A 24942-nucleotide genomic window follows, 5' to 3' on the forward strand; every position below is an offset into this window, starting at 1 on the left:
ATGTAATTCCATGTTCATACCATATCCATAAGAGGAAGAAGAAAAATGAAATTTTTTTTTGAAAAATCAAAGAGAAATTTTTTGCTATGTGCTGGGCGCTAAAACGTCAACCATGACCGTTTTAGCGTCCCCAGAGTTCCATCATTATGAAACTCTCTGGTTGTGCGCGCTAAGACGTTCATTATGAGCGTTTTAGCGTTCACTGACAACACCAATCCATGCACTCTGGCCAACAGCGCTAAAACGCTAAGTCTGACCGTTTTAGCGCTGTGCTGCACAAAGTGTGCATTTTTCTCTGGACAAGGACGCTAAAACGCTGGTAAGCCAACGTTTTAGCGCCCTGTCACTAATTCGATATAACAGAGTTCCTCTTCTCTTTTCCTCTTACATTCTTATACTTTGCCTCTGTTTTCCACAACGCACTCCTTATCTCACATTTGTATCATCCATCTTCGTAGTTTCTTCCACATCTTCTCATCAACATCAAGGTATGTAACTCATCTCAATTCCCTCCATCACTTATCATATCTGAAGCATGCAATTATTGGGCATTTTCTAGGGCATTCACATGTTGATTGCTGTATCATTCGTAGGATTGCATGTTGATTTAGTTTTATTGGTATTATTCTCCTGAACTATTGCTTTTGACTGGTATTTTGGGAATGAGACAACAAATCCAGCGCGTGTTGGTTCTCAGTTGTCTTCAAACAACAACCCAGCGTACACACACACAAGGTGTTCGTGGAAATGCCTGACCCAAAAATTGGCCTGGCGCTAAAACGCTCAGTGTGTTTTAGCGCCCGTCCAGTTAAAACGCTCAGTGTGACCGTTTTAGCGCCCGTCCAGTTTTTACACACGTTTAAGGCCAGGACGCTAAAACGCTCAGTGCGACCGTTTTAGCGCCCAGGCCCTGTTTCATACAAAATTGAGGGTCTACATTATGGCATTGTGGGGTTGTAATTCATACATGTTTTGATCAAAATTCCCCACTACAAGAGTTCTAAATCTGGAATTGTGGAATTGGATTCATGATATGTAATTGTTTGACATTTGGACTGATTTTCTCTTGTTGTGTAGGCACAATGTCTTCTCCTTCTCAACCAGCTCCTGCTACAAAAGGGAAAAAGAGATATAAGAAGCGAGCACGAGTGAATCAAGGAGGAGATACTGAAGCTGAGTTTACCCCACAGTTTGATGCTCACTTTTGGAAAAGTGAGGAACATGAGAAAAGGTATACTGACAAGACTTCCAAGAGGCCATTTGTTAGAGAAAGAAAATTTGTTCTAGAACAGGATGAATATCCCCAGTTTCAGTCTCAGCTGAAGACCAGGGATTGGGCAACTTTTGGAAGAATACTGGGTGATAGCAGTCCTAACATAGCAAGGGAATTCTTTGCTAATGCATTTAATGGAGATCAAGGAGGCCAGAGGACCTTCACTAGCTGGGTGAGGGGAAAGAAAGTGAAGTATGATGCTCACACTATCCAAAAGCTGCTGAAGATAAGGTTCTGTGACTATATCCACAATGCCAGTTGTGAGTTCAGGAGAAACTGGCAGAATATTGAAATTCCACCAAGGAGGAGTGACCCAAACTTTGACACCTGGACCAAGATGGGGGCAGCTGAGCCTATTTTGCAGACTATAGCCAAACCTGGTGAAACTTGGGAGTTAACCAAGGATAAGGTTGCTCCTAAGTTGATTTGGTTGAGGCATTTAAATGGTGAGGCTAGAGTCTGGTTTCACTTTGTAATCTCAAATGTCATGCCCTCTTCCAACCAGGCAGAGGTTATCCTGAAGAGAGATGTCCTGATTCACACTATCATGACAAGGGCGAAGGTGGAACTTCCTATTCTCCTTCAGGACAGCATTTATGATATGGCTCACTCTGACAGTGACTCTGCTGCTTTGGGTCACTGTTCCTTGATTCAGTTGCTTTGTCAGAAAGCTGGTGTAGATGTTACTGATAATGGGGCACCAACTAAATTGCACCCTACAATTGATGCCGCAATGATAACAAAGCAATTGAAGATAGGAGGAGGGGAGGTCACAGGATTGACTCCTGGTAGGAAATCTACAACTCAGAGTGATGATGAATTCGAAGAGAGGCTAAGGTCAGGGGAGCAATGGACGGTGAACACTGACTTCCGAATGAGACATTTGCGCAGGCGTCTCCGGTTTATGCAGTCCAGCCAGCACTCATTTCACACATATATGGTGACGATGTTGAAATCTATATGTGAGGCTCAGGGCTTAGATGTTATTGATTACCAGCCTGCTGTATACCCTCATTCTGATGAGGAGGAAGCCTTTGAGGCAATGGCCCGGACTCACTATGCTGATCATGTGGATGGAGCTGCGCCTACTGATGGTGCTACATCTTCTCATGCTGCACCCACTCCAGAGAGACAGCCTGGTGTTGATGCTACTACCACAGAGACCACTGCTGCTGCTGCTGCTGATATTGGTGCTATGGATGAGGACATGGGTGTTGATCCTGAGTACAACCCCTTGCCTACTGCTGATCCAGGCTCATATTTGGTGTTTAGTGATGATGAAAAGTCTACTGACTAGACTTCTCATTTTGTTTTTATACATTTTCTGTTTTATGGTTCTATTTTGGATATTTTTAGTTGATTGTTGTATTATTTTCATTTTGTATATTTGTTAGTACATTGAGATTCTCTGTTTGAATGATGCACTTTTAAAATAGTACTGATGTTATTTGTTGATATGTGAATGTGTTTCAGAATTTGTCAACTGCTTTTTAGATTTAAATTAGTTGCTGGGGACAGCAACGTTTAAATCTGGGAATGAGGTGTGAATGAATGACATGATTATGGTGGAATCACACAGTTGATGATGACACACAGTTGATGAGCCACAAACAGGGAAACATCTTAATCCTTTCTTTTAAAATTCTTGTGAATATAGTTTTAGGTAGTTTAGGAAGTGTTTTATATGTACAAAGGTTGGATTTAGAGTTGAGATGATGTGAATTTTATGAGGATAGGATGATCAAAGTTTTACATGATGGATTAAACATTTTTTGATGCAATTTGAAATCCCTGCATATATGCTAAATGATATGTTTGCATGACTCATGTTATGTGAGGAGTAGAGAGATCGGGTTGATGTATATAGAGGAATTCAAGCATGCACTCTGAACTGTGAGACATTGAGCCTATACAGAAATTTTGTTTTGTTCAGAGAGCACTTCACTGTATGAGTACCTCTAGAACTTGCCCTGTTTCTAACTTGAAATAGTTCATGGTTTGTAAAGTAGAGCTTATTGAGGCATTTTTCTTTTGAACCAAATTTTCTTATTGCATGGAAGCCTTAAGCCAAAGTTTTTGTGATAAAACTAAGAGCCCTTTACTTATTCCAGATCCTAAATTTTCAGATTATGTGTTCAGATAAGGGGTAAGGAGGAAGGCTCTGTAGGAAAGGTGTTTCTGCAATGAACAAAAATATTAAGTGTTAAGTGTTGGAAATTTGGAGAAAAAGAAGAATGCAATAAAAAAAAAAGGGGAAATGAGGAAGTAAAGGCACAAAGTGCTTGGTTTGGAAAAGGAAAAGAAAAAGGAAATGAGGAAAAAGGAAAATCAAAACAACACAAAGTGTTGAAAGTTGGAAGAAAAGGAGGAAGGAAGTTCAAGAAAAAGAAAAGTTGTAGAAAAGGTGGTGAAAAGAGCAAATGAAAAGGAAGAAGAGAATGAGAAGGATTAAGGAGTACATAGATAAATTCAATAGTGATCCTCCTCTTATCTGAATCTGATCCATTTGTCTAACCTTCTGCAACATCAAACCCTACCTTTAGCCAACTACATGCCAAGCCATTTTTCCTTCTTCTATACAGAATCCTATTCTTAGTCAAGTCATACCACCAAAGCCTCTTTTGTTCTGCTTATGAATCACTGTAACTATGGAAAGTGAGAAGATGGGCAAGCTTATAGTAGTTTGAGTGCAGTGGAGATTGAGTGATGAGTACACCCTTAGACACTAGAGTGCAAGAGAGTTTATTCTCACAATTTTTGAGAAGTTCCAAGTGAGGGGGTGTTTTGTGTTGAAGGTCTCTGCATTTCATCTTACTGATCTGTTGAAAGTCATTGTAATGAGGTTAAGCAAGTCATAGTAAAAGATAGATTGCTGGGTTGTTAGATTGTATCTTGGAAAGTTGATCTGTCATATTTCAATCCAACCTCATAAATTTCATGTGTAAAGAATCTCAAGTCTTTCTCTGTCTTTAAAGTTATTGCTGAGGACAGCAATATTCAAATCTGGGAATTGTGATGAACCCTTAGTTCATCATGTTTTTTAGCAGGAATTAGGATCAAATTGTGTGATTAAATGATGAAAAACAAGGTTAATGTCCTAAGATGTCCTCAATTACAAGTTCAAGAGCTTTATTGGAAATTTGTATGATTCTTGTAGGAAAAGCAAGCTTGAAAGATAACTGGAGAAGGAAGAAGATTCTGGAGCTCAAGAGGAGAAAAATTGCCTAAGTGTTGAGCGCTAAAACGTCCACACTGAGCGTTTTAGCGCCCTGTTACAGGAAGAGGCCAAAACTTGCTGGTGTTGAGCGCTAAAACGTCCGCACTGAGCGTTTTAGCGCCCTGTTACAGAAAGAGGCCAAAACCTGCTGGTGATGAGCGCTAAAACGTCCACACAGAGCGTTTTAGCGCGCTGCTACACTAAGAAGATGGAAAATTGCTGGTCTTGGGCGCTAAAACGGCCAGCAATATGCGTTTTAGCGCCCTAAAGTGGAAAAAGATTCTGGTCTTCACCGCTAAAACGTCCAAATCAAACGTTTTAGCGTTGGAGTCAGTTAAAGTTAGTTGAGCATTCACCAAGTTTAGACGCTAAAACGGTCATTCCTTAACGTTTTAGCGTTGAAATCAGTTAAAAGCAGTTGAGCATACGTAAAGCATGGACGCTAAAACGGCCACTTATGGACGTTTTAGCGCCCACATCAGTTTTCTGTTTTTAATTGTAACACTATATAAGGCAAAGCCTTGACACTTAGATGAGAATCTTGGGGATCTGAACTCTTTCTCTCTCTTAAACTTAGTCTGACTTCTCTCTAAATTCTCTTAGTTTTTGTATTAGGATTTCCTTGTAATAGTTTTGAGATTGAAGACTTTCAACATGGAAATGAAGTTTGTTTCTTCTTCTCTTATTTATTCCTTAGTCATGTCTGAGTAGAGTCTTTGTAGTCTGAATGCAATGGAACTCCATGATAATATTATGTTGATTTGATTAATATGATGAAGTATTTTTCCTGTGCTGATTTGAGATTTTCTGAGTTAATTATTTCTATCAAAGAAGTAGTATAGAACAGGGATGTTTATATGACTTCTGTATTTGATAATCTCAACATCAGAATTCTAGTACTCAAGGGATTGATGCTAGAGTTCTGATTTAATCTTAAAACCTTAGTATTTCATGCATGTATTAAGAAAGAAATCACCAAGGGATTGGGGTTTCTGATTAATGTTTCTATCAGGGTAGTAAGGGATTACATCTTGATGATAAGTAAAAGGTTGATTAACATCATATGGAAAGGAATTCATCATATGATCAATTTTATATGGGTTATCATGGAGGAAAGTTGTTTTCTGACTACTTGTTGTTTTTATTAATTCCTAATCCATATTTACTTTGTGTCAATTTACTTAAAATCAATTTTCTGGTGACAAATTATTCATGATTTTTACAAACTCTTATTTGATTCAAATTAGTTTTCTATGGTATATTGGTGTTTGAACACAATTCCTCGTGGGAACGATCTTTACTCATCATTTTATTACTTGTACGACTAGTGCACTTGCTAAACGTCCAACAGTTATGCATTTTATATGATGATCATTGTATGCACATTGAATGAGCCATGGGGTGGAGTGATCCTCTAGTACCCTTGGTTTACTTAGATATATTTGTATATCTCACCCTGCATTTGGGGACATCATTTCAGGTTAGGTTGAGCATGGAGGATCTTCGGGCAAGAGGCCCGCTTGGCGGAGGAGTTGAGCATGATGTGCATATGGAGGGCATAGCATTTTGGAGGATTACATTTGATGCACATAACATAGTGTTTGATGTATATTTGTTCCTCTTATTTATATTGATATTTTGGTGAGCATGAGACTTGTCCATAGCCACATTGTTTTTTGAGGCATTTGAGAATATTGATGTATATTGGCCATATCATGTGTAAATGGCCAAGCATGGATGGATATTGTAATTGATAGATTAGGTAATGTTTATGCATGATGGAAGGGCCTAGAGCCTACATTAGTACTTGTGTAAGATGTATGTTGAGTATTAAAGTGTTAGAATTAGAAACATGATCCATTTTGCAAAGGAAAAGCTATCATGTATGAAAATTACAGTATGGTAATCGATTATTTTTCATTGGTAATAGATTACCTGAAACAGGGGACGCAAGATTTGAGCCACTGTGATCAAAGTAATCGATTACCTGTGCATAGGTAATCGATTACCTCGTTCAGAAATCGATTACCTATGTCCAGGTAATCGATTACCCAAAACAGGGGAGCCCAAATTGAGCTACTGACTTCTACAGTAACCTTTGGTAATCGATTACCTCAAGGATGGTAATCGATTACCACTGTGTAATTTTTGAAAATAGTATTTTTATGATCTAGAGTTAATGGTATTACTTGGAGAGGTTATAATAAATAAGTTTTATGCTTCCGCGAGTTTTGCATTTATGATTACGGTGTTGTTTCTAATTGATTACGGAAATGTTTAATGTTTAACTATAAGGAATTAATAAAAGCAAAAGTTTTCCCGTAATTTAATTAACTCAATGACTGTGATTGTAACTGTGCTTAATACCATATGCAATGATAACATTACCGGTACGTAACGGGTTGTTGCAGGGCACCCTCATTCCAGGCAATTTGCAGCCCTTTCATAATAGCCCAAAGTTTAGCCATCAATGGAGAGCAGCTCCCAATGTAATAGGAGAAACTTGTTATCCACCCACCTTTGTCATCCCTCACTAACCCACCAAAAGAAGTATCTGTGTGGTTGGTCTTAACAGCACCATCTACGTTCAATTTCCACCATCAAGGACCAGGAGGTCTCCAGCTGGTCTGGCCACTAGAACTACCTTGCCGTATTAAATTTGCTAATATAGCTTGATAAATCCAGGATCGAATTGCTGGGTCTTCTGAAAAGAGGGTCATGAATCTCGTTGTTCCCTTAATTCCAGAGGTGCCAGACTGAATTTAAAAAGATATCTAGCCACTTGAAAGCTTGCATATGACCCCACTCTTCTGCCAAGTTCATTCTAATCCACTCTTTAAAGTTTGATTAAAAGAAAGTAGCAGGAGAGTCAGTCACAAACCAAGCTTTCCACACATGAACAACCATTCTACAATCCCTCAACACATGAAGGCCATCTTCAGTCACATTAGTGCAATTATGACAATGCTTGTCTCCTCCCCAATTTGAGGTCCTTTCCTTCGTAAGGATTCTCCTATGCATGACCAGCCAAGCAAAAGACCAACCAAGCAAAGGAGAAATATCCTCTTGGTCATTCTCCTTCCATTCTCGAATACTTCTAATTAATTGAACCATGGGCTCAGGCTCCTTTGAGTCATTTATCGAAGCAATTGCTAAGTAGAGTCGCTCTCTACTATAAGATTTAGGGCACCCTTATTCTAGGCAATTTGCAGCCCTTTCATAATAGCCCAAAGTTCAGCCATCAATGGAGAGTAGCTCCTAATGTAATAGGAGAAACCTGTTATCCACCCACCTTTGTCATCTCTCACTAACCCACCACAAGAAGCAACTCTATGGTTGGTCTTAACAACACCATCTACGTTCAATTTACACCATCAAGGACCAGGAGGTCTCCAGCTGGTCTGGCCATTAGAACTAGAGGGGGCACTTTGAAGCGAGGCGGTTGTCCTTGCCGTATTAAATTCGCTAATATAGCTGGATGAAGCCAGGATCATATTGCTGAGTCTTCAGAAAAGAGGGTTATGAATCTCGTTGTTCCCCTAATTCTAGAGGTGCCATATTGAAGTAAAAAAGATATCAAGCCACTTGAAAGCTTGCATATGACCCCACTCTTCTGCCAAGTTCATTCTAATCCACTATTTAAATTTTGATTAAAAGAAAGTAGCAGGAAGGTCAGTCACAAACCAAGCTTTCCACACCTGAACAACCATTCTACAATCCCTCAACACACGGAGGCCATCTTCAGTGACATTAGTGCAATTATGGCTGTGCTTGTCTCCTCCCCAATTTGAGGTCCTTTCCTTCGTAAGGATTCTCCCATGAATGACCAGCCAAGCAAAGGAGAAGGATCATCCTGGTCCTTCTCCTTCCATTCTTGAATGCTTCTAATTAATTGAACCATGGGCTCGGGCTCCCTTGAGTCATTTATCGAAGGAATTGCTAAGTAGAGTCGCTTTTTACTATTAGATTTCGGGCACCCTCATTCTAGGCAATTTGCAGCCCTTTCATAATAGGCCAAAGTTCAGCCATCAATGGAGAGCAGCTCCTAATGTAATAGGAGAAACCTGTTATCTGCCCACCTTTGTCATCTCTCACTAACCCACCACAAGAAGCAACTCTGTGGTTGGTCTTAACAGCACCATCTACGTTCAATTTCCACCATCCAGGACCAGGAGGTCTCCAGCTGGTCTGGCCACTAGAACTAGAGGGGGCACTTTGAAGCGATGGGGTTGTCCTTGCCGTATTAAATTCGCTAATATAGCTGGATAAAGCCAGGATCGAATTACTGGGTCTTCTGAAAAGAGGGTCATGAATCTCGTTGCTTCTCCAATTATGGAGGTGCCAGATTAAAGTAAAAAAGATATCAAGCCACCTGAAAGCTTGCATATGACCCGACTCTTCTGCCAAGTTCATTCTAATCCACTCCTTAAAGTTTGATTAAAAGAAAGTAGCAGGAGAGTCAGTCACAAACCAAGCTTTCCACACATGAACAACCATTCTACAATCCGTCAACACATGAAGGCCATCTTCAGTCACATTAGTGCAATTATGACAGTGCTTGTCTCCTCCCCAATTTGAGGTCCTTTCCTTCGTAAGGATTCTCCTATGCATGACCAGCCAAGCAAAGGACCAACCAAGCAAAGGAGAAATATCCTCCTGGTCCTTCTCCCTCCATTCTCGAATGCTTCTAATTAATTGAACCATGGGCTCAGGCTCCCTTGAGTCATTTATCGAAGCAATTGCTAAGTAGATTCGCTCTCTACTATAAGATTTAGGGCACCCTCATTCTAGGCAATTTGCAGCCTTTTCATAATAGCCCAAAGTTCAGCCATCAATGAAGAGTAGCTCCCAATGTAATAGGAGAAACGTGTTATCCACCCACCTTTGTCATCTCTCACTAACCCACCACAAGAAGCAACTCTATGGTTGGTCTTAACAACACCATCTACGTTCAATTTACACCATCCAGGACCAGGAGGTCTCCAGCTGGTCTGGCCATTAGAACTAGAGGGGGCACTTTGAAGCGATGCGATTGTCCTTGCCGTATTAAATTCTCTAATATAGCTGAATGAAGCCAGGATCATATTGCTGAGTCTTTTGAAAAGAGGGTTATGAATCTCGTTGTTCCCCTAATTCCAGAGGTGCCAGATTGAAGTAAAAAAGATATCAAGCCACTTGAAAGCTTGCATATGACCCCACTCTTCTGCCAAGTTCATTCTAATCCACTATTTAAAGTTTGATTAAAAGAAAGTAGCAGGAAGGTCAGTCACAAACCAAGCTTTCCGCACCTGAACAACCATTCTACAATCCCGCAACACATGGAGGCCATCTTCAGTCACATTAGTGCAATTATGGCTGTGCTTGTCTCCTCCCCAATTTGAGGTCCTTTCCTTCGTAAGGATTCTCCCATGAATGACCATCCAAGCAAAGGAGAAGGATCATCCTGGTCCTTCTCCTTCCATTCTTGAATGCTTCTAATTAATTGAACCATGGGCCCAGGCTCCCTTGAGTCATTTATCGAAGGAATTGCTAAGTAGAGTCCCTTTTTAATATAAGATTTCGGGCACCTTCATTCTGGGCAATTTGCATCTCTTTCATAATAGGCCAAATTTCAGCTATCAATGGAGAGCAGCTCCTAATGTAATAGGAGAAACCTGTTATCTGCCCACCTTTGTCATCTCTCACTAACCCACCACAAGAAGCAACTCTGTGGTTGGTTTTAACAGCACCATCTACGTTCAATTTCCACCATCCAGGACCAGGAGGTCTCTAGCTGGTCTAGCCACTAGAACTAGAGGGGGCACTTTGAAGCGATGGGGTTGTCCTTGCCGTATTAAATTCGCTAATATAGCTGGATAAAGCCAGGATCGAATTACTGGGTCTTCTGAAAAGAGGGTCATGAATCACGTTGCTTCTCCAATTATGGGGGTGCCAGATTAAAGTAAAAAAGATATCAAGCCACCTGAAAGCTTGCATATGACCCACTCTTCTGCCAAGTTCATTCTAATCCACTCCTTAAAGTTTGATTAAAAGAAAGTAGCAGGAGAGTCAGTCACAAACCAAGCTTTCCACACATGAACAACCATTCTACAATCCCTCAACACATGAAGGCCATCTTCAGTCACATTAGTGCAATTATGACAGTGCTTGTCTCCTCCCCAATTTGAGGTCCTTTCCTTCGTAAGGATTCTCCTATGCATGACCAGCCAAGCAAAGGACCAACCAAGCAAAGGAGAAATATCCTCCTGGTCCTTCTCCTTCCATTCTCGAATGCTTCTAATTAATTGAACCATGGGCTCAGGCTCCCTTGAGTCATTTATCGAAGCAATTGCTAAGTATAGTCGCTCTCTATTATAAGATTTAGGGCACCCTCATTCTAGGCAATTTGCAGCACTTTCATAATAGCCCAAAGTTCAGCCATCAATGGAGAGTAGCTCCCAATGTAATAGGAGAAACCTGTTATCCACCCACCTTTGTCATCTCTCACTAACCCACCACAAGAAGCAACTCTATGGTTGGTCTTAACAGCACCATCTACGTTCAATTTACACCATCCAAGATCAGGAGGTCTCCAGCTGGTCTGGCCATTAGAACTAGAGGGGGCACTTTGAAGCGATGCGGTTGTCCTTGCCGTATTAAATTCTCTAATATAGCTGGATGAAGCCAGGATCATATTGCTGAGTCTTTTGAAAAGAGGGTTATGAATCTCGTTGTTCCCCTAATTCCAGTGGTGCCAGATTGAAGTAAAAAAGATATCAAGCCACTTGAAAGCTTGCATATGACCCCACTCTTCTGCCAAGTTCATTCTAATCCACTATTTAAAGTTTGATTAAAAGAAAGTAGCAGGAAGGTCAGTCACAAACCAAGCTTTCCGCACCTGAACAACCATTCTACAATCCCTCAACACATGGAGGCCATCTTCAGTCACATTAGTGCAATTATGGCTGTGCTTGTCTCCTCCCTAATTTGAGGACCTTTCCTTCGTAAGGATTCTCCCATGAATGACCATCCAAGCAAAGGAGAAGGATCATCCTGGTCCTTCTCCTTCCATTCTTGAATGCTTCTAATTAATTGAACCATGGGCTCAGGCTCCCTTGAGTCATTTATCGAAGGAATTGCTAAGTAGAGTCGCTTTTTACTATAAGATCTCGGGCACCCTCATTCTGGGCAATTTGCAGCCCTTTCATAATAGGCCAAAGTTCAGCCATCAATGGAGAGCAGCTCCTAATGTAATAGGAGAAACCTGTTATCTGCCCACCTTTGTCATCTCTCACTAACCCACCACAAGAAGCAACTCTATGGTTGGTCTTAACAGCACCATCTACGTTCAATTTCCACCATCCAGGACCAGGAGGTCTCTAGCTGGTCTGGCCACTAGAACTAGAGGGGGCACTTTGAAGCGATGGGGTTGTCCTTGCCGTATTAAATTCGCTAATATAGCTGGATAAAGCCAGGATCGAATTACTGGGTCATCTGAAAAGAAGGCCATGAATCTCGTTGCTTCTCCAATTATGGAGGTGCCAGATTAAAGTAAAAAAGATATCAAGCCACCTGAAAGCTTGCATATGACCCGACTCTTCTGCCAAGTTCATTCTAATCCACTCCTTAAAGTTTGATTAAAAGAAAGTAGCAGGAGAGTCAGTCACAAACCAAGCTTTCCACACATGAACAACCATTCTACAATCCCTCAACACATGAAGGCCATCTTCAGTCACATTAGTGCAATTATGACAGTGCTTGTCTCCTCCCCAATATGAGGTCCTTTCCTTCGTAAGGATTCTCCTATGCATGACCAGCCAAGCAAAGGACCAACCAAGCAAAGGAGAAATATCCTCCTGGTCTTTCTCCTTCCATTCTCGAATGCTTCTAATTAATTGAACCATGGGCTCAGGCTCCCTTGAGTCATTTATCGAAGCAATTGCTAAGTAGAGTCGCTCTCTACTATAAGATTTAGGGCACCCTCATTCTAGGCAATTTGCAGCCCTTTCATAATAGCCCAAAGTTCAGCCATCAATGGAGAGTAGCTCCCAATGTAATAGGAGAAACCTGTTATCCACCCACCTTTGTCATCTCTCACTAACCCACCACAAGAAGCAACTCTATGGTTCGTCTTAACAGCACCATCTACGTTCAATTTACACCATCCAAGATCAGGAGGTCTCCAGCTGGTCTGGCCATTAGAACTAGAGGGGGCACTTTGAAGCGATGCGGTTGTCCTTGCCGTATTAAATTCTCTAATATAGCTGGATGAAGCCAGGATCATATTGCTGAGTCTTTTGAAAAGAGGGTTATGAATCTCGTTGTTCCCCTAATTCCAGTGGTGCCAGATTGAAGTAAAAAAGATATCAAGCCACTTGAAAGCTTGCATATGACCCCACTCTTCTGCCAAGTTCATTCTAATCCACTATTTAAAGTTTGATTAAAAGAAAGTAGCAGGAAGGTCAGTCACAAACCAAGCTTTCCGCACCTGAACAACCATTCTACAATCCCTCAACACATGGAGGCCATCTTCAGTCACATTAGTGCAATTATGGCTGTGCTTGTCTCCTCCCCAATTTGAGGTCCTTTCCTTCGTAAGGATTCTCCCATGAATGACCATCCAAGCAAAGGAGAAGGATCATCCTGGTCCTTCTCCTTCCATTCTTGAATGCTTCTAATTAATTGAACCATGGGCTCAGGCTCCCTTGAGTCATTTATCGAAGGAATTGCTAAGTAGAGTCGCTTTTTACTATAAGATCTCGGGCACCCTCATTCTGGGCAATTTGCAGCCCTTTCATAATAGGCCAAAGTTCAGCCATCAATGGAGAGCAGCTCCTAATGTAATAGGAGAAACCTGTTATCTGCCCACCTTTGTCATCTCTCACTAACCCACCACAAGAAGCAACTCTATGGTTGGTCTTAACAGCACCATCTACGTTCAATTTCCACCATCCAGGACCAGGAGGTCTCTAGCTGGTCTGGCCACTAGAACTAGAGGGGGCACTTTGAAGCGATGGGGTTGTCCTTGCCGTATTAAATTCGCTAATATAGCTGGATAAAGCCAGGATCGAATTACTGGGTCATCTGAAAAGAAGGCCATGAATCTCGTTGCTTCTCCAATTATGGAGGTGCCAGATTAAAGTAAAAAAGATATCAAGCCACCTGAAAGCTTGCATATGACCCGACTCTTCTGCCAAGTTCATTCTAATCCACTCCTTAAAGTTTGATTAAAAGAAAGTAGCAGGAGAGTCAGTCACAAACCAAGCTTTCCACACATGAACAACCATTCTACAATCCCTCAACACATGAAGGCCATCTTCAGTCACATTAGTGCAATTATGACAGTGCTTGTCTCCTCCCCAATATGAGGTCCTTTCCTTCGTAAGGATTCTCCTATGCATGACCAGCCAAGCAAAGGACCAACCAAGCAAAGGAGAAATATCCTCCTGGTCTTTCTCCTTCCATTCTCGAATGCTTCTAATTAATTGAACCATGGGCTCAGGCTCCCTTGAGTCATTTATCGAAGCAATTGCTAAGTAGAGTCGCTCTCTACTATAAGATTTAGGGCACCCTCATTCTAGGCAATTTGCAGCCCTTTCATAATAGCCCAAAGTTCAGCCATCAATGGAGAGTAGCTCCCAATGTAATAGGAGAAACCTGTTATCCACCCACCTTTGTCATCTCTCACTAACCCACCACAAGAAGCAACTCTATGGTTCGTCTTAACAGCACCATCTACGTTCAATTTACACCATCCAAGATCAGGAGGTCTCCAGCTGGTCTGGCCATTAGAACTAGAGGGGGCACTTTGAAGCGATGCGGTTGTCCTTGCCGTATTAAATTCTCTAATATAGCTGGATGAAGCCAGGATCATATTGCTGAGTCTTTTGAAAAGAGGGTTATGAATCTCGTTGTTCCCCTAATTCCAGAGGTGCCAGATTGAAGTAAAAAAGATATCAAGCCACTTGAAAGCTTGCATATGACCCCACTCTTCTGCCAAGTTCATTCTAATCCACTATTTAAAGTTTGATTAAAAGAAAGTAGCAGGAAGGTCAGTCACAAACCAAGCTTTTCGCACCTGAACAACCATTCTACAATCCCTCAACACATGGAGGCCATCTTCAGTCACATTAGTGCAATTATGCTGTGCTTGTCTCCTCCCCAATTTGAGGTCCTTTCCTTCGTAAGGATTCTCCCATGAATGACCATCCACGCAAAGGAGAAGGATCATCCTGGTCCTTCTCCTTCCATTCTTGAATGCGTCTAATTAATTGAACCATGGGCTCAGGCTCCCTTGAGTCATTTATCAAAGGAATTGCTAAGTAGAGTCGCTTTTTACTATAAGATTTCGGGCACCCTCATTCTGGTCAATTTGCAGCCCTTTCATAATAGGCCAAAGTTCAGCCATCAATGGAGAGCAGCTCCTAATGTAATAGAGGAAACCTGTTATCTGCCCACCTTTGTCATCTCTCACTAACCCACCACAAAAAGCAACTCTATGGTTGGTCTTAACAGCACCATCTACGTTCAATTTCCACCATCCAGGACCAGGAGGTCTCTAGCTGGTCTGGCCACTAGAACTAGAGGGGGCACTTTGAAGCGATGGGGTTGTCCTTGCCGTATTAAATTCGCTAATATAGCTGGATAAAGCCAGGATCGAATTACTGGGTCTTCTGAAAAGAGGGTCATGAATCTCGTTGCTTCTCCAATTATGGAGGTGCCAGATTAAAGTAAAAAAGATATCAAGCCACCTGAAAGCTTGCATATGACCCGACTCTTCTTCCAAGTTCATTCTAATCCACTCCTTAAAGTTTGATTAAAAGAAAGTAGCAGGAGAGTCAGTCACAAACCAAGCTTTCCACACATGAACAACCATTCTACAATCCGTCAACACATGAAGGCCATCTTCAGTCACATTAGTGCAATTATGACAGTGCTTGTCTCCTCCCCAATTTGAGGTCCTTTCCTTCGTAAGGATTCTCCTATGCATGACCAGCCAAGCAAAGGACCAACCAAGCAAAGGAGAAATATCCTCCTGGTCTTTCTCCTTCCATTCTCGAATGCTTCTAATTAATTGAACCATGGGCTCAGGCTCCCTTGAGTCATTTATCGAAGCAATTGCTAAGTAGAGTCGCTCTCTACTATAAGATTTAGGGCACCCTCATTCTAGGCAATTTGCAGCCCTTTCATAATAGCCCAAAGTTCAGCCATCAATTGAGAGTAGCTCCCAATGTAATAGGAGAAACCTGTTATCCACCCACCTTTGTCATCTCTCACTAACCCACCACAAGAAGCAACTCTATGGTTGGTCTTAACAGCACCATCAACGTTCAATTTACACCATCCAGGATCAGGAGGTCTCCAGCTGGTCTGGCCATTAGAACTAGAGGGGGCACTTTGAAGCGATGCGGTTGTCCTTGCCATATTAAATTCTCTAATATAGCTGGATGAAGCCAGGATCATATTGCTGAGTCTTTTGAAAAGAGGGTTATGAATCTCGTTGTTCCCCTAATTCCAGAGGTTCCAGATTGAAGTAAAAAAGATATCAAGCCACTTGAAAGCTTGCATATGACCCCACTCTTCTGCCAAGTTCATTCTAATCCACTATTTAAAGTTTGATTAAAAGAAAGTAGCAGGAAGGTCAGTCACAAACCAAGCTTTCCGCACCTGAACAACCATTCTACAATCCCTCAACACATGGAGGCCATCTTCAGTCACATTAGTGCAATTATGGCTGTGCTTGTCTCCTCCCCAATTTGAGGTCCTTTCCTTCGTAAGGATTCTCCCATGAATGACCATCCAAGCAAAGGAGAATGATCATCCTGGTCCTTCTCCTTCCATTCTTGAATGCTTCTAATTAATTGAACCATGGGCTCAGGCTCCCTTGAGTCATTTATCTAAGGAATTGCTAAGTAGAGTCGCTTTTTACTATAAGATCTCGGGCACGCTCATTCTCGGCAATTTGCAGCCCTTTCATAATAGGCCAAAGTTCAGCCATCAATGGAGAGCAGCTCTTAATGTAATAGGAGAAACCTGTTATCTGCCCACCTTTGTCATCTCTCACTAACCCACCACAAGAAGCAACTCTATGGTTGGTCTTAACAGCACCATCTACGTTCAATTTCCACCATCCAGGACCAGGAGGTCTCTAGCTGGTCTGGCCACTAGAACTAGAGGGGGCACTTTGAAGCGATGGGGTTGTCCTTGCCGTATTAAATTCGCTAATATAGCTGGATAAAGCCAGGATCGAATTACTGGGTCTTCTGAAAAGAGGGTCATGAATCTCATTGCTTCTCCAATTATGGAGGTGCCAGATTAAAGTAAAAAAGATATCAAGCCACCTGAAAGCTTGCATATGACCCAACTCTTCTGCCAAGTTCATTCTAATCCACTCCTTAAAGTTTGATTAAAAGAAAGTAGCAGGAGAGTCAGTCACAAACCAAGCTTTCCACACATTAACAACCATTCTACAATCCCTCAACACATGAAGGCCATCTTCAGTCACATTAGTGCAATTATGACAGTGCTTGTCTCCTCCCCAATTTGAGGTCCTTTCCTTCGTAAGGATTCTCCTATGCATGACCAGCCAAGCAAAGGACCAACCAAGCAAAGGAGAAATATCCTCCTGGTCCTTCTCCTTCCATTCTCGAATGCTTCTAATTAATTGAACCATGGGCTCAGGCTCCCTTGAGTCATTTATCGAAGCAATTGCTAAGTAGAGTCGCTCTCTACTATAAGATTTAGGGCACCCTCATTCTAGGCAATTTGCAGCCCTTTCATAATAGCCCAAAGTTCAGCCATCAATGGAGAGTAGCTCCCAATGTAATACGAGAAACCTGTTATCCACCCACCTTTGTCATCTCTCACTAACCCACCGCAAGAAGCAACTCTATGGTTGGTCTTAACAGCACCATCTACGTTCAATTTACACCATCCAGGACCAAGAGGTCTCCAGTTGGTCTGGCCATTAGAACTAGAGGGGGCACTTTGAAGCGATGCGGTTGTCCTTGCCGTATTAAATTCTCTAATATAGCTGGATGAAGCCAGGATCATATTGTTGAGTTTTTTGAAAAGAGGGTTATGAATCTCGTTGTTCCCCTAATTCCAGAGGTGCCAGATTGAAGTAAAAAAGATATCAAGCCACTTGAAAGCTTGCATATGACCCCACTCTTCTGCCAAGTTCATTCTAATCCACTATTTAAAGTTTGATTAAAAGAAAGTAGCAGGAAGGTCAGTCACAAACCAAGCTTTCCGCACCTGAACAACCATTCTACAATCCCTCAACACATGGAGGCCATCTTCAGTCACATTAGTGCAATTATGGCTGTGCTTGTCTCCTCCCCAATTTGAGGTCCTTTCCTTCGTAAGGATTCTCCCATGAATGACCATCCAAGCAAAGGAGAAGGATCATCCTGGTCCTTCTCCTTCCATTCTTGAATGCTTCTAATTAATTGAACCATGGGCTCAGGCTCCCTTGAGTCATTTATCGAAGGAATTGCTAAGTAGAGTCGTTTTTTACTATAAGATTTCGGGCACCCTCATTCTAGGCAATTTGCAGCCCTTTCATAATAGGCCAAAGTTCAGCCATCAATGGAGAGCAACTCCTAATGTAATAGGAGAAACCTGTTATCTGCCCACCTTTGTCATCTCTCACTAACCCACCACAAGAAGCAACTCTGTGGTTGGTCTTAACAGCACCATCTACGTTCAATTTCCACCATCCAGGACCAGGAGGTCTCCAGCTGGTCTGGCCACTAGAACTAGAGGGGGCACTTTGAAGCGATGGGGTTGTCCTTGCCGTATTAAATTCGCTAATATAGCTGGATAAAGCCAGGATCGAATTACTGGGACTTCTGAAAAGAGGGTCATGAATCTCGTTGCTTCTCCAATTATGGAGGTGCCAGATTAAAGTAAAAAATATATCAAGCCACCTGAAAGCTTGCATATGACCCCACTCTTCTGCCAAGTTCATTCTAATCCACTCCTTAAAGTTTGATTAAAAGAAAGCAGCAGGAGGGTCAGTCACAAACCAAGCTTTCCACACCTGAACAACCATTCAACAATCCCTCAACACATGGAGGCCATCTTCAGTCACATTATTGCAAATATGACAGTGCTTGTCTCCTCCCCAATTTGAGGTCCTTTCCTTCGTAAGGATTCTCCTATGAATGACCAGCCAAGCAAAGGACTTTAGTCTGGGAGGTTCAGGCCACTTCCTCATCATATTCCATACCTGATCAGTAAACAGAAATTCGAATCCCATAATAGAATCATAGGCATTCTTCACAATCTTATCTCTCCCAGTAGCATTCTTCCAAAGCAATGAATCCTGGCCTCTCCTCTCTAGAGGGGGAAGAATTACCCTAATCTTTTGAATTACTTCCTCCTAAAGATACTTGCGAAGGAGGCCGAAGTTCTAACTCCTTGTACTATTATCCACCATCTCCATACACTTAATTTGTAGCAGGGTACTATCAATTGGGCATACCGTAAGCTCTCTCAAAGGCCCCTCAAGATCTCCCCATACATCAGTCTAGAAAGAGACCTCCGTTCCATTACCTACATCCCATTGAAGTCTATTTAGTAAAGCATCCCAGATCTTGCACACCCTTTTCCACAGGTTAGAGTCGTAACATTTCACCTTGGTACCTCTCCTCCAATCTTCGTTGCGGCCATACTTCCCTTCCATCACTTTCACCCACAAGTCCTCCTTGTTATTCAAGAGTTTTCAGGCAATCTTGTCTAGGAAAGCCTAATTATGAGCTTGGAGATTAATGATTCCAAGCCACCTGAGTTTCTAGGCCTGCACATACTTTCCCAGGAGACCAGGTGAGCTTTCCTATGCTGGTTAGAGTCCCCCCAGATGAAGGCTCTTTGAAGTTTTTCAATATCATTGCAAATGGTCAACAATAGAGACCCATACTGCATGTGGTAGGATGGAATTGAACTAAGAACTGACTTTGCTAGAGTTGTTCTCCCAGAGAAAGCCAAGCAAGAGCTCTTCCAAACAGCTAGGCGTTTCCCAACCCTCTGGATAACACCTTCGTAATTTCGCCTCCTACCTCTTCCATGATAAAGGGTTACCCAAGATACTTCCCCAGCAAATCCGCCATCCTGAAGCCATTGGCTTGAATAATTGACTGTTTGGTAGCCTCTTAGGTATTACTAGAAAAGTAAATAAACGTTTTGTTTATGCTAACCTCCTAGCTAGACATATTGCAAAATTCTTGAAGACAGTCAACCATAACCTCCAGCTGCTCCAGACTAGCCTCTCCGAAGAGAACTAAATCATCTGCAAACATTAGGTGAGAAATACCTGGTCCTTTCCTCCTAGCTTTCATAGGTTTCTATATCTTCAAACAGATCTTTTCAGTTATCAAGTGCGATAGCATGTCCATACATAAGACAAACAGGTAAGGTGATAGAGGGTCCCCCTGTCTCACACATCTAGTGGGATTAAAGCAACTGGACTTATGTAACACCCTGTGTATACCCGGAATATTAACATTACATCGTATTAAGCGGTGCTTAATTAAAAATGCGGAATATTCTTTTTCTTTTCAATTATGACATCATTATCAACTACCAGCTTGATTACTTAATCAATTTCATAAAAATATCGCCTGTATGTAAATTGCAATAAGACATCTATTGAAATACCTCAATATATAGATAAAGTGTGTATCTAAATCACAGCATTACATCAAGTAATCCGGACAATATCCTGGTACATTATTACAACTCCAAAAGACTCAAGACATAACCAAGACATAATAATACTATGTGTCATGGACAATCCCCATGCTCACCAAATAAACATAGTAACAACAAGTCTCAACATAAAACTCCATAAACATAAACTGAAGCTATAAGCATAAGCAGCATGCAAATCCAGCATCCAAACATGGCAGCATAATATAACAGCAATCTAACTCAGCTCCGGCCTCCTGCCGCCTGAGGTCTCAACATTACCTGACCCTGAAATAAGCATTCCCCAAACGTGGGGTGAGACCTCTAAACTAGAAATCTAAGTAAGACAAGGGGTCCTCAAGGATCTTCCACCCCAAGCTTACTTACATGTGCAATATAAGTTCAAAAAGTGTAACATCCTGCCTAATTAGGAACCTATTTAAATTACAATTAGGAATGGGGTAGAGTATTTGCCTTCGGATTGTATAAATGTTTGCTTTAGAGCCCTGAAAGGTGCATACCTATTTAGGGCATGTGAAGTTCTAGTTATAAGTATAGGAATAATTTAATTATTACTTAAGAAAGCATGTGTGGCAATCCGAATTATATGTAATCTCGTTTGGTCTTCGATTTCTTTGGTTACTAGGATGGAATTACTAGGGAGTTAGGAAAAAAATTATTTGAATTATGATAAGTGAGCATTTATTTGAAATAGGTGAAATCTTAGTTGGAAGATGTAGAAATAAATTAATAAGAAACATATTGATAGATTAAAAATATTTGAAAGGACTTGGAGAATTTTTAATTAATAAGTTAGATTATAAGTTAGTAGACTTATGGACTAGGATATTGTTTGGACTCAAGCCATGAGTGGGCCGAAGCCTTAGGGCTTAGGGAATGAATCGGATTCAGCCCAACCATGTATTTCTCCTTATCTCATCTTAAGAAATTCCAACAAGGTAGCTTTCTATTGATTAGTGATCTCCACATGGCTAAGACCTCATCCATTCTCACCTTCTCTCCACTTGTGTGCCTAGGATAAACAAAAAGAAAAACAAATTCTGAATAAGTTATCTCTAAAGTAACCAAGTCAGCCAATCCTTCCTCTCATGCGCTTGGAAGAATAAAAAAAGCAAACTGATTGCTTGTGTTGGTAGCTTAAGTATTCAGCTTTTCCTATATGCACCCAATGAACCAAAAGAGGTCAGCTTGCATGCCCTTTGATTGGGCAAAGATGCCACACACCCCTCACCTTTTGTGCACCCTTAGTGAGAAAGAACCTAGGCTGTTTTCTGATTTAGTTTGCTTTCAAATCAGCTCCATAAACCTCCTATCCTTTCATTCCTCATGCGCCAATGTGTAGAAGAAGAACTAGTTTTTATCTCATGAAAACTCAGCCACACCACTTCCCCTTTTTTTTCACCAAAACCGTGACCCTCTTCCAAGAACTTCATCACCTTAGTTGCTAAAGTAACATTACTCCTTCCTCTTCTCCTACCCCAAAACCGAGAGATCCATGAGCAAGAAACAAAGATAGTGCAGCGTTTTCTTCTCATCTCCTTTGTTGGCCGAAGAGTTACTTCCAAGGAAGTGAGTTGTTACTCTCCTCTTATCATTTTCTATCCTAAGTTTAGTCCTCATAGGATTCTGTTTTGTTGCATGCGCAAGGTTTTGTGTTGGGAAGTCTCTACCTCCATTGTACATTGCTAGGCTTGTACGTTTGTAAACCTTGGAGGGAGGAAGCTCACTGTTTTCGAGTTGAGCTCTTGGGAGAGGACAAAGAAACCGTAAGTAATCTTCTCTCACTTTGTGTTTTTGTTGTACGGTCCTAGAGGATGTTTAGGAGAGTTGATTATCCTTTTGTTTATTAAGAACCTTGACCGTTTAATGCATGCACCGCTCCTAGCAAGTTGTGACTAGAAAATTATCTCTGTAACCGTTAGGTAATGCCCTTGAAATAGATTCAATTAATAAAAAAATTGTATGTGCTTTATGTTATGGGCAGAATGTTGAAGGCTTTTATTGTCTCTTTTGTGCTTTAGGAATATTATGTAAATAAAGCTCTTAGGCTCCTATTGAAGGGTAGTAGCCATCCCTCATGTTTAGAGTTCACCATTAATGTTGGGAAATTTGAGAAAGCATGTTGTTTGTAGCGCACTCGGGGAGCTAGAATGAAACTTTGATTAAAAATCCTTAATTGTGTTTTAAAGCTAAAACCGATTCTGTTTTGAGTAAGATCTTGGGTTTTATTCATGGTTAATCATTGGTGAAAATTAAATTGAAGGCAGAATGCTATTAGGAAAGAAACCTTGATAGGAACCAATTGGATGTTTGTGCTATTTAAAGTTTATAAACTTAGGTGTAATCAGGAACTTTAAACCGAATTGGAACCTGAAATTTTGTATGAAAAGAACCATAAAAACCGAATTGGTATATGTTGGGAACTTAGGATTTTATTATGATAATATGTTATTAAATAATGGGAAGGCAGAAATTGGTGATGCACAAGAAGCTTGGTAAATCAATTGAAATACAAGAATAAAGAGGCATGCGAATTTCGTATAAATAGTATGTAATATGAATGAAGTTCTGATTTATTGTACCATTGATTAGGTGCGCATAATTATTAAAGTGTGGGCTGGTTTTGGTGTCGCTGATTAATATTTGGACACGCGAGGTATGTGTAGGCGGTATTACCTAATGTGACTATTGGCTAGTGTATGGAATTGTGATGTGTTGCTCACATTTGTTCTATGTATGTTATGATGATGATGAGCCAATGGTAAGAATATGAAAGAATGATATGATATATGCATGCATTTTACATCATAATACATTTTTATGTTGGGTGCGATTGCATAACATGGCATGTATACTTGATTCATGACATCTTGATATATATATATATTTGTATTGATGACATGTGACTGAGCATGCATCATATAGGCATGCCTGGTACCAGGAGAGGGGACACTTGGCTTCAGTCCGCATAGGTTCCACAGTGGGATTCACCTTAATGGGAGCCATTAGGAATACCCACTGTGATGCTACGCGCACGACGGTGCTATGAGCGTAAAGGAAAAAAGGGCGTTATATACGCGTTATGATATATGATGAAAAGGAGAAAATGTTTGAAGTGACTATTTATGATTTTGTGCCTAGTTTAATACTGTTGCATTATTGGTTTTGTTGCCACACTACTGCGATTTCTCTCACCCCTTTGGGGCTGCTATTTTTACAAAATGGCAGGAGGACGTAAAAGCTTTTGAGGACTTGGATATTTGTTGTTGGCTTCTTACTATTTTGGGCATGCTGCGAGTGATGTGATATTTTATGGATGACTGTATGAAATTGAGAAGCTTTTCTTACTGTGAACTATGATTTTATTATTGCATTACGATTTTATGACCAGCAAGTATTTTGGAAACATATGTTGAAACGTTTGCGAAAAGGATTTTCACATGTTATCTAAATGCTGAGTTTTGAAAAGTCTTTGCGAGCACTTTGTAAATTGTCGTACTGGGGCTACGGACCTCCAATTTTCTTATAATTTATATTCACGCGTAGCCCCAGGTGTCTAGCTTCATTATATATAAACCTTGCAAAGAAATTCTGAAAGCACGATTTATTATGAATTTTACAAGCCAGGACGTTTGTGATATTTCCACTGTTTTCTCTCTTATATTGCGAGTTATGTTTCAAGGGGAAAACGAACTCCAAATCACTATTATTTTATATGAACGTGAAGCCCCATATGTCTATTTTCCATATTACAAAGAATATATATTTTAATCGTTGAACTGGATTTTATACGAATTTTTAAAGACAGCAAAGTCTATCAGGAAATTTATATTTTTAATAAGTTTAAGAAATTTTGTGTACTCTGATTTTTGTAATCAACCAGATCCCCTCTTTTGTTATAATTGGCAATGAGAAAGCGAATTTTTTTTTCAGTCTCTAAAATACTATTAAAGAACTCTAATTCCGCTTAGCAAACAACTCTCTTGGAGGCCTACAAGAGAGGGTGTTACACTAATTGGTATCAGAGCAGTTTTGATTCAAGGTGTTTGTATTTGATGAAATATTTGCTATTTGTGCCTGGTTGTTGGATGATTGTTGTTTGAGTATGTTGGATGTTGGTATAGTTTCGCTGAATTATTGCCATTTGGATATAACTGTGAATTGTTGCTTTGCTGTATGTTAAAATTACATTGTTCCGATGCTGTTGTTGGAATATGATTATTGGAAGGTTGCAAGCTATTTTAGATTATGTTCTATGCGTGATGGTACTCGTGGTGTTCGGTGTTTAGCATGATTATGCACTCTTCAATGCTAGGGGTGAGCCTGATCAACTCACTGCCACGCATGAGAGAATGCATAATCATGGTGACCTCGGGTACACTGGTGCTTGAAAGGCTGTGTGTCAAATGTTAAATTGTTATTTACCTTAACGGTTGATTTAAAATTCTGTTTCCTATGGATTATAAGTTAAGTTTTATGTATATATATATCTATATGTGCTAAATGTGAACCTTCTGTAATAGCTTAAGCCGTGAATGACAACGTGTAAACTGTGAGTAATAACTGCTGGTGGGTACTTGTCATTGTGATTCATACTGATTTCTTGCATGTGTGATTGTGTATGTTGCGGAATAGTAGAAATTATTATTCCTCCCTAATTCTGTTTTGTTACTTGATAGCGTAAAGAAGTAATATGATTGAGAAGAGTAGCAGTAAATTAAATATGAAAACCGATGTAGGGAGAGGCCATTCATTTAAGTAA

The 24942-nt window shown here is 40.7% G+C and overlaps 7 protein-coding genes across 7 annotated transcripts; all 7 read right to left on the reverse strand.

Annotated features, from left to right (window-relative positions):
• Positions 1-8474: 8474 nt before the first annotated feature.
• LOC133302306 (uncharacterized) lies at positions 8475-9194 on the reverse strand. The gene is made up of 2 exons (XM_061502064.1): positions 8962-9194; positions 8475-8811 (listed from the first exon to the last, which is right to left on the reverse strand). The coding sequence occupies exons 1-2, from the start codon at positions 9192-9194 to the stop codon at positions 8475-8477; spliced, it is 570 nt and encodes a 189-aa protein (XP_061358048.1).
• An 83-nt stretch (positions 9195-9277) lies between these two features.
• LOC133302307 (uncharacterized) lies at positions 9278-9910 on the reverse strand. Its single transcript, XM_061502065.1, has 2 exons — positions 9779-9910; positions 9278-9619 (listed from the first exon to the last, which is right to left on the reverse strand). Exons 1-2 carry the CDS (start codon positions 9908-9910, stop codon positions 9278-9280), a joined length of 474 nt encoding a protein of 157 aa, XP_061358049.1.
• Positions 9911-10866: 956 nt separating this feature from the next.
• On the reverse strand, positions 10867-12373 carry LOC133302308 (uncharacterized). The gene is made up of 2 exons (XM_061502066.1): positions 12141-12373; positions 10867-11143 (listed from the first exon to the last, which is right to left on the reverse strand). The coding sequence occupies exons 1-2, from the start codon at positions 12371-12373 to the stop codon at positions 10867-10869; spliced, it is 510 nt and encodes a 169-aa protein (XP_061358050.1).
• Positions 12374-12456: 83 nt separating this feature from the next.
• On the reverse strand, positions 12457-13089 carry LOC133302309 (uncharacterized). Its single transcript, XM_061502067.1, has 2 exons — positions 12958-13089; positions 12457-12798 (listed from the first exon to the last, which is right to left on the reverse strand). The coding sequence occupies exons 1-2, from the start codon at positions 13087-13089 to the stop codon at positions 12457-12459; spliced, it is 474 nt and encodes a 157-aa protein (XP_061358051.1).
• Positions 13090-14046: 957 nt separating this feature from the next.
• Positions 14047-14700, reverse strand: LOC133302310 (uncharacterized). The gene is made up of 2 exons (XM_061502068.1): positions 14548-14700; positions 14047-14388 (listed from the first exon to the last, which is right to left on the reverse strand). The coding sequence occupies exons 1-2, from the start codon at positions 14698-14700 to the stop codon at positions 14047-14049; spliced, it is 495 nt and encodes a 164-aa protein (XP_061358052.1).
• Positions 14701-15635: 935 nt separating this feature from the next.
• Positions 15636-16268, reverse strand: LOC133302311 (uncharacterized). Its single transcript, XM_061502069.1, has 2 exons — positions 16137-16268; positions 15636-15977 (listed from the first exon to the last, which is right to left on the reverse strand). The coding sequence occupies exons 1-2, from the start codon at positions 16266-16268 to the stop codon at positions 15636-15638; spliced, it is 474 nt and encodes a 157-aa protein (XP_061358053.1).
• Positions 16269-17225: 957 nt separating this feature from the next.
• On the reverse strand, positions 17226-17858 carry LOC133302312 (uncharacterized). The gene is made up of 2 exons (XM_061502070.1): positions 17727-17858; positions 17226-17567 (listed from the first exon to the last, which is right to left on the reverse strand). The coding sequence occupies exons 1-2, from the start codon at positions 17856-17858 to the stop codon at positions 17226-17228; spliced, it is 474 nt and encodes a 157-aa protein (XP_061358054.1).
• Between the last annotated feature and the right edge of the window lie 7084 nt (positions 17859-24942).

This window comes from Gastrolobium bilobum, unplaced genomic scaffold (genome assembly GCF_033153095.1).
Source record: "Gastrolobium bilobum isolate Gb01-03AN ecotype WA unplaced genomic scaffold, APGP_CSIRO_Gbil_v1 utg1301, whole genome shotgun sequence".
Classification (NCBI taxonomy): Eukaryota; Viridiplantae; Streptophyta; class Magnoliopsida; order Fabales; family Fabaceae; genus Gastrolobium; species Gastrolobium bilobum.

Coding starts and splice junctions, on each gene's coding strand:
- LOC133302306 (XM_061502064.1), bottom strand. CDS start 9,194: ATGGTTCAATTAATTAGAAGCATTCGAGAATGGAGGGAGAAGGACCAG. Junction 8,812..8,961: donor GTTCATGTGTGGAAAGCTTG/GTTTGTGACTGA, acceptor TAATTGGAGAAG/CAACGAGATTCATGACCCTC.
- LOC133302307 (XM_061502065.1), bottom strand. CDS start 9,910: ATGGTCATTCATGGGAGAATCCTTACGAAGGAAAGGACCTCAAATTGG. Junction 9,620..9,778: donor ATTGTAGAATGGTTGTTCAG/GTGCGGAAAGCT, acceptor CTCTGGAATTAG/GGGAACAACGAGATTCATAA.
- LOC133302308 (XM_061502066.1), bottom strand. CDS start 12,373: ATGGTTCAATTAATTAGAAGCATTCGAGAATGGAAGGAGAAAGACCAG. Junction 11,144..12,140: donor GTTCATGTGTGGAAAGCTTG/GTTTGTGACTGA, acceptor GGCTTCATCCAG/CTATATTAGAGAATTTAATA.
- LOC133302309 (XM_061502067.1), bottom strand. CDS start 13,089: ATGGTCATTCATGGGAGAATCCTTACGAAGGAAAGGACCTCAAATTGG. Junction 12,799..12,957: donor ATTGTAGAATGGTTGTTCAG/GTGCGGAAAGCT, acceptor CACTGGAATTAG/GGGAACAACGAGATTCATAA.
- LOC133302310 (XM_061502068.1), bottom strand. CDS start 14,700: ATGATCCTTCTCCTTTGCGTGGATGGTCATTCATGGGAGAATCCTTAC. Junction 14,389..14,547: donor ATTGTAGAATGGTTGTTCAG/GTGCGAAAAGCT, acceptor CTCTGGAATTAG/GGGAACAACGAGATTCATAA.
- LOC133302311 (XM_061502069.1), bottom strand. CDS start 16,268: ATGGTCATTCATGGGAGAATCCTTACGAAGGAAAGGACCTCAAATTGG. Junction 15,978..16,136: donor ATTGTAGAATGGTTGTTCAG/GTGCGGAAAGCT, acceptor CTCTGGAATTAG/GGGAACAACGAGATTCATAA.
- LOC133302312 (XM_061502070.1), bottom strand. CDS start 17,858: ATGGTCATTCATGGGAGAATCCTTACGAAGGAAAGGACCTCAAATTGG. Junction 17,568..17,726: donor ATTGTAGAATGGTTGTTCAG/GTGCGGAAAGCT, acceptor CTCTGGAATTAG/GGGAACAACGAGATTCATAA.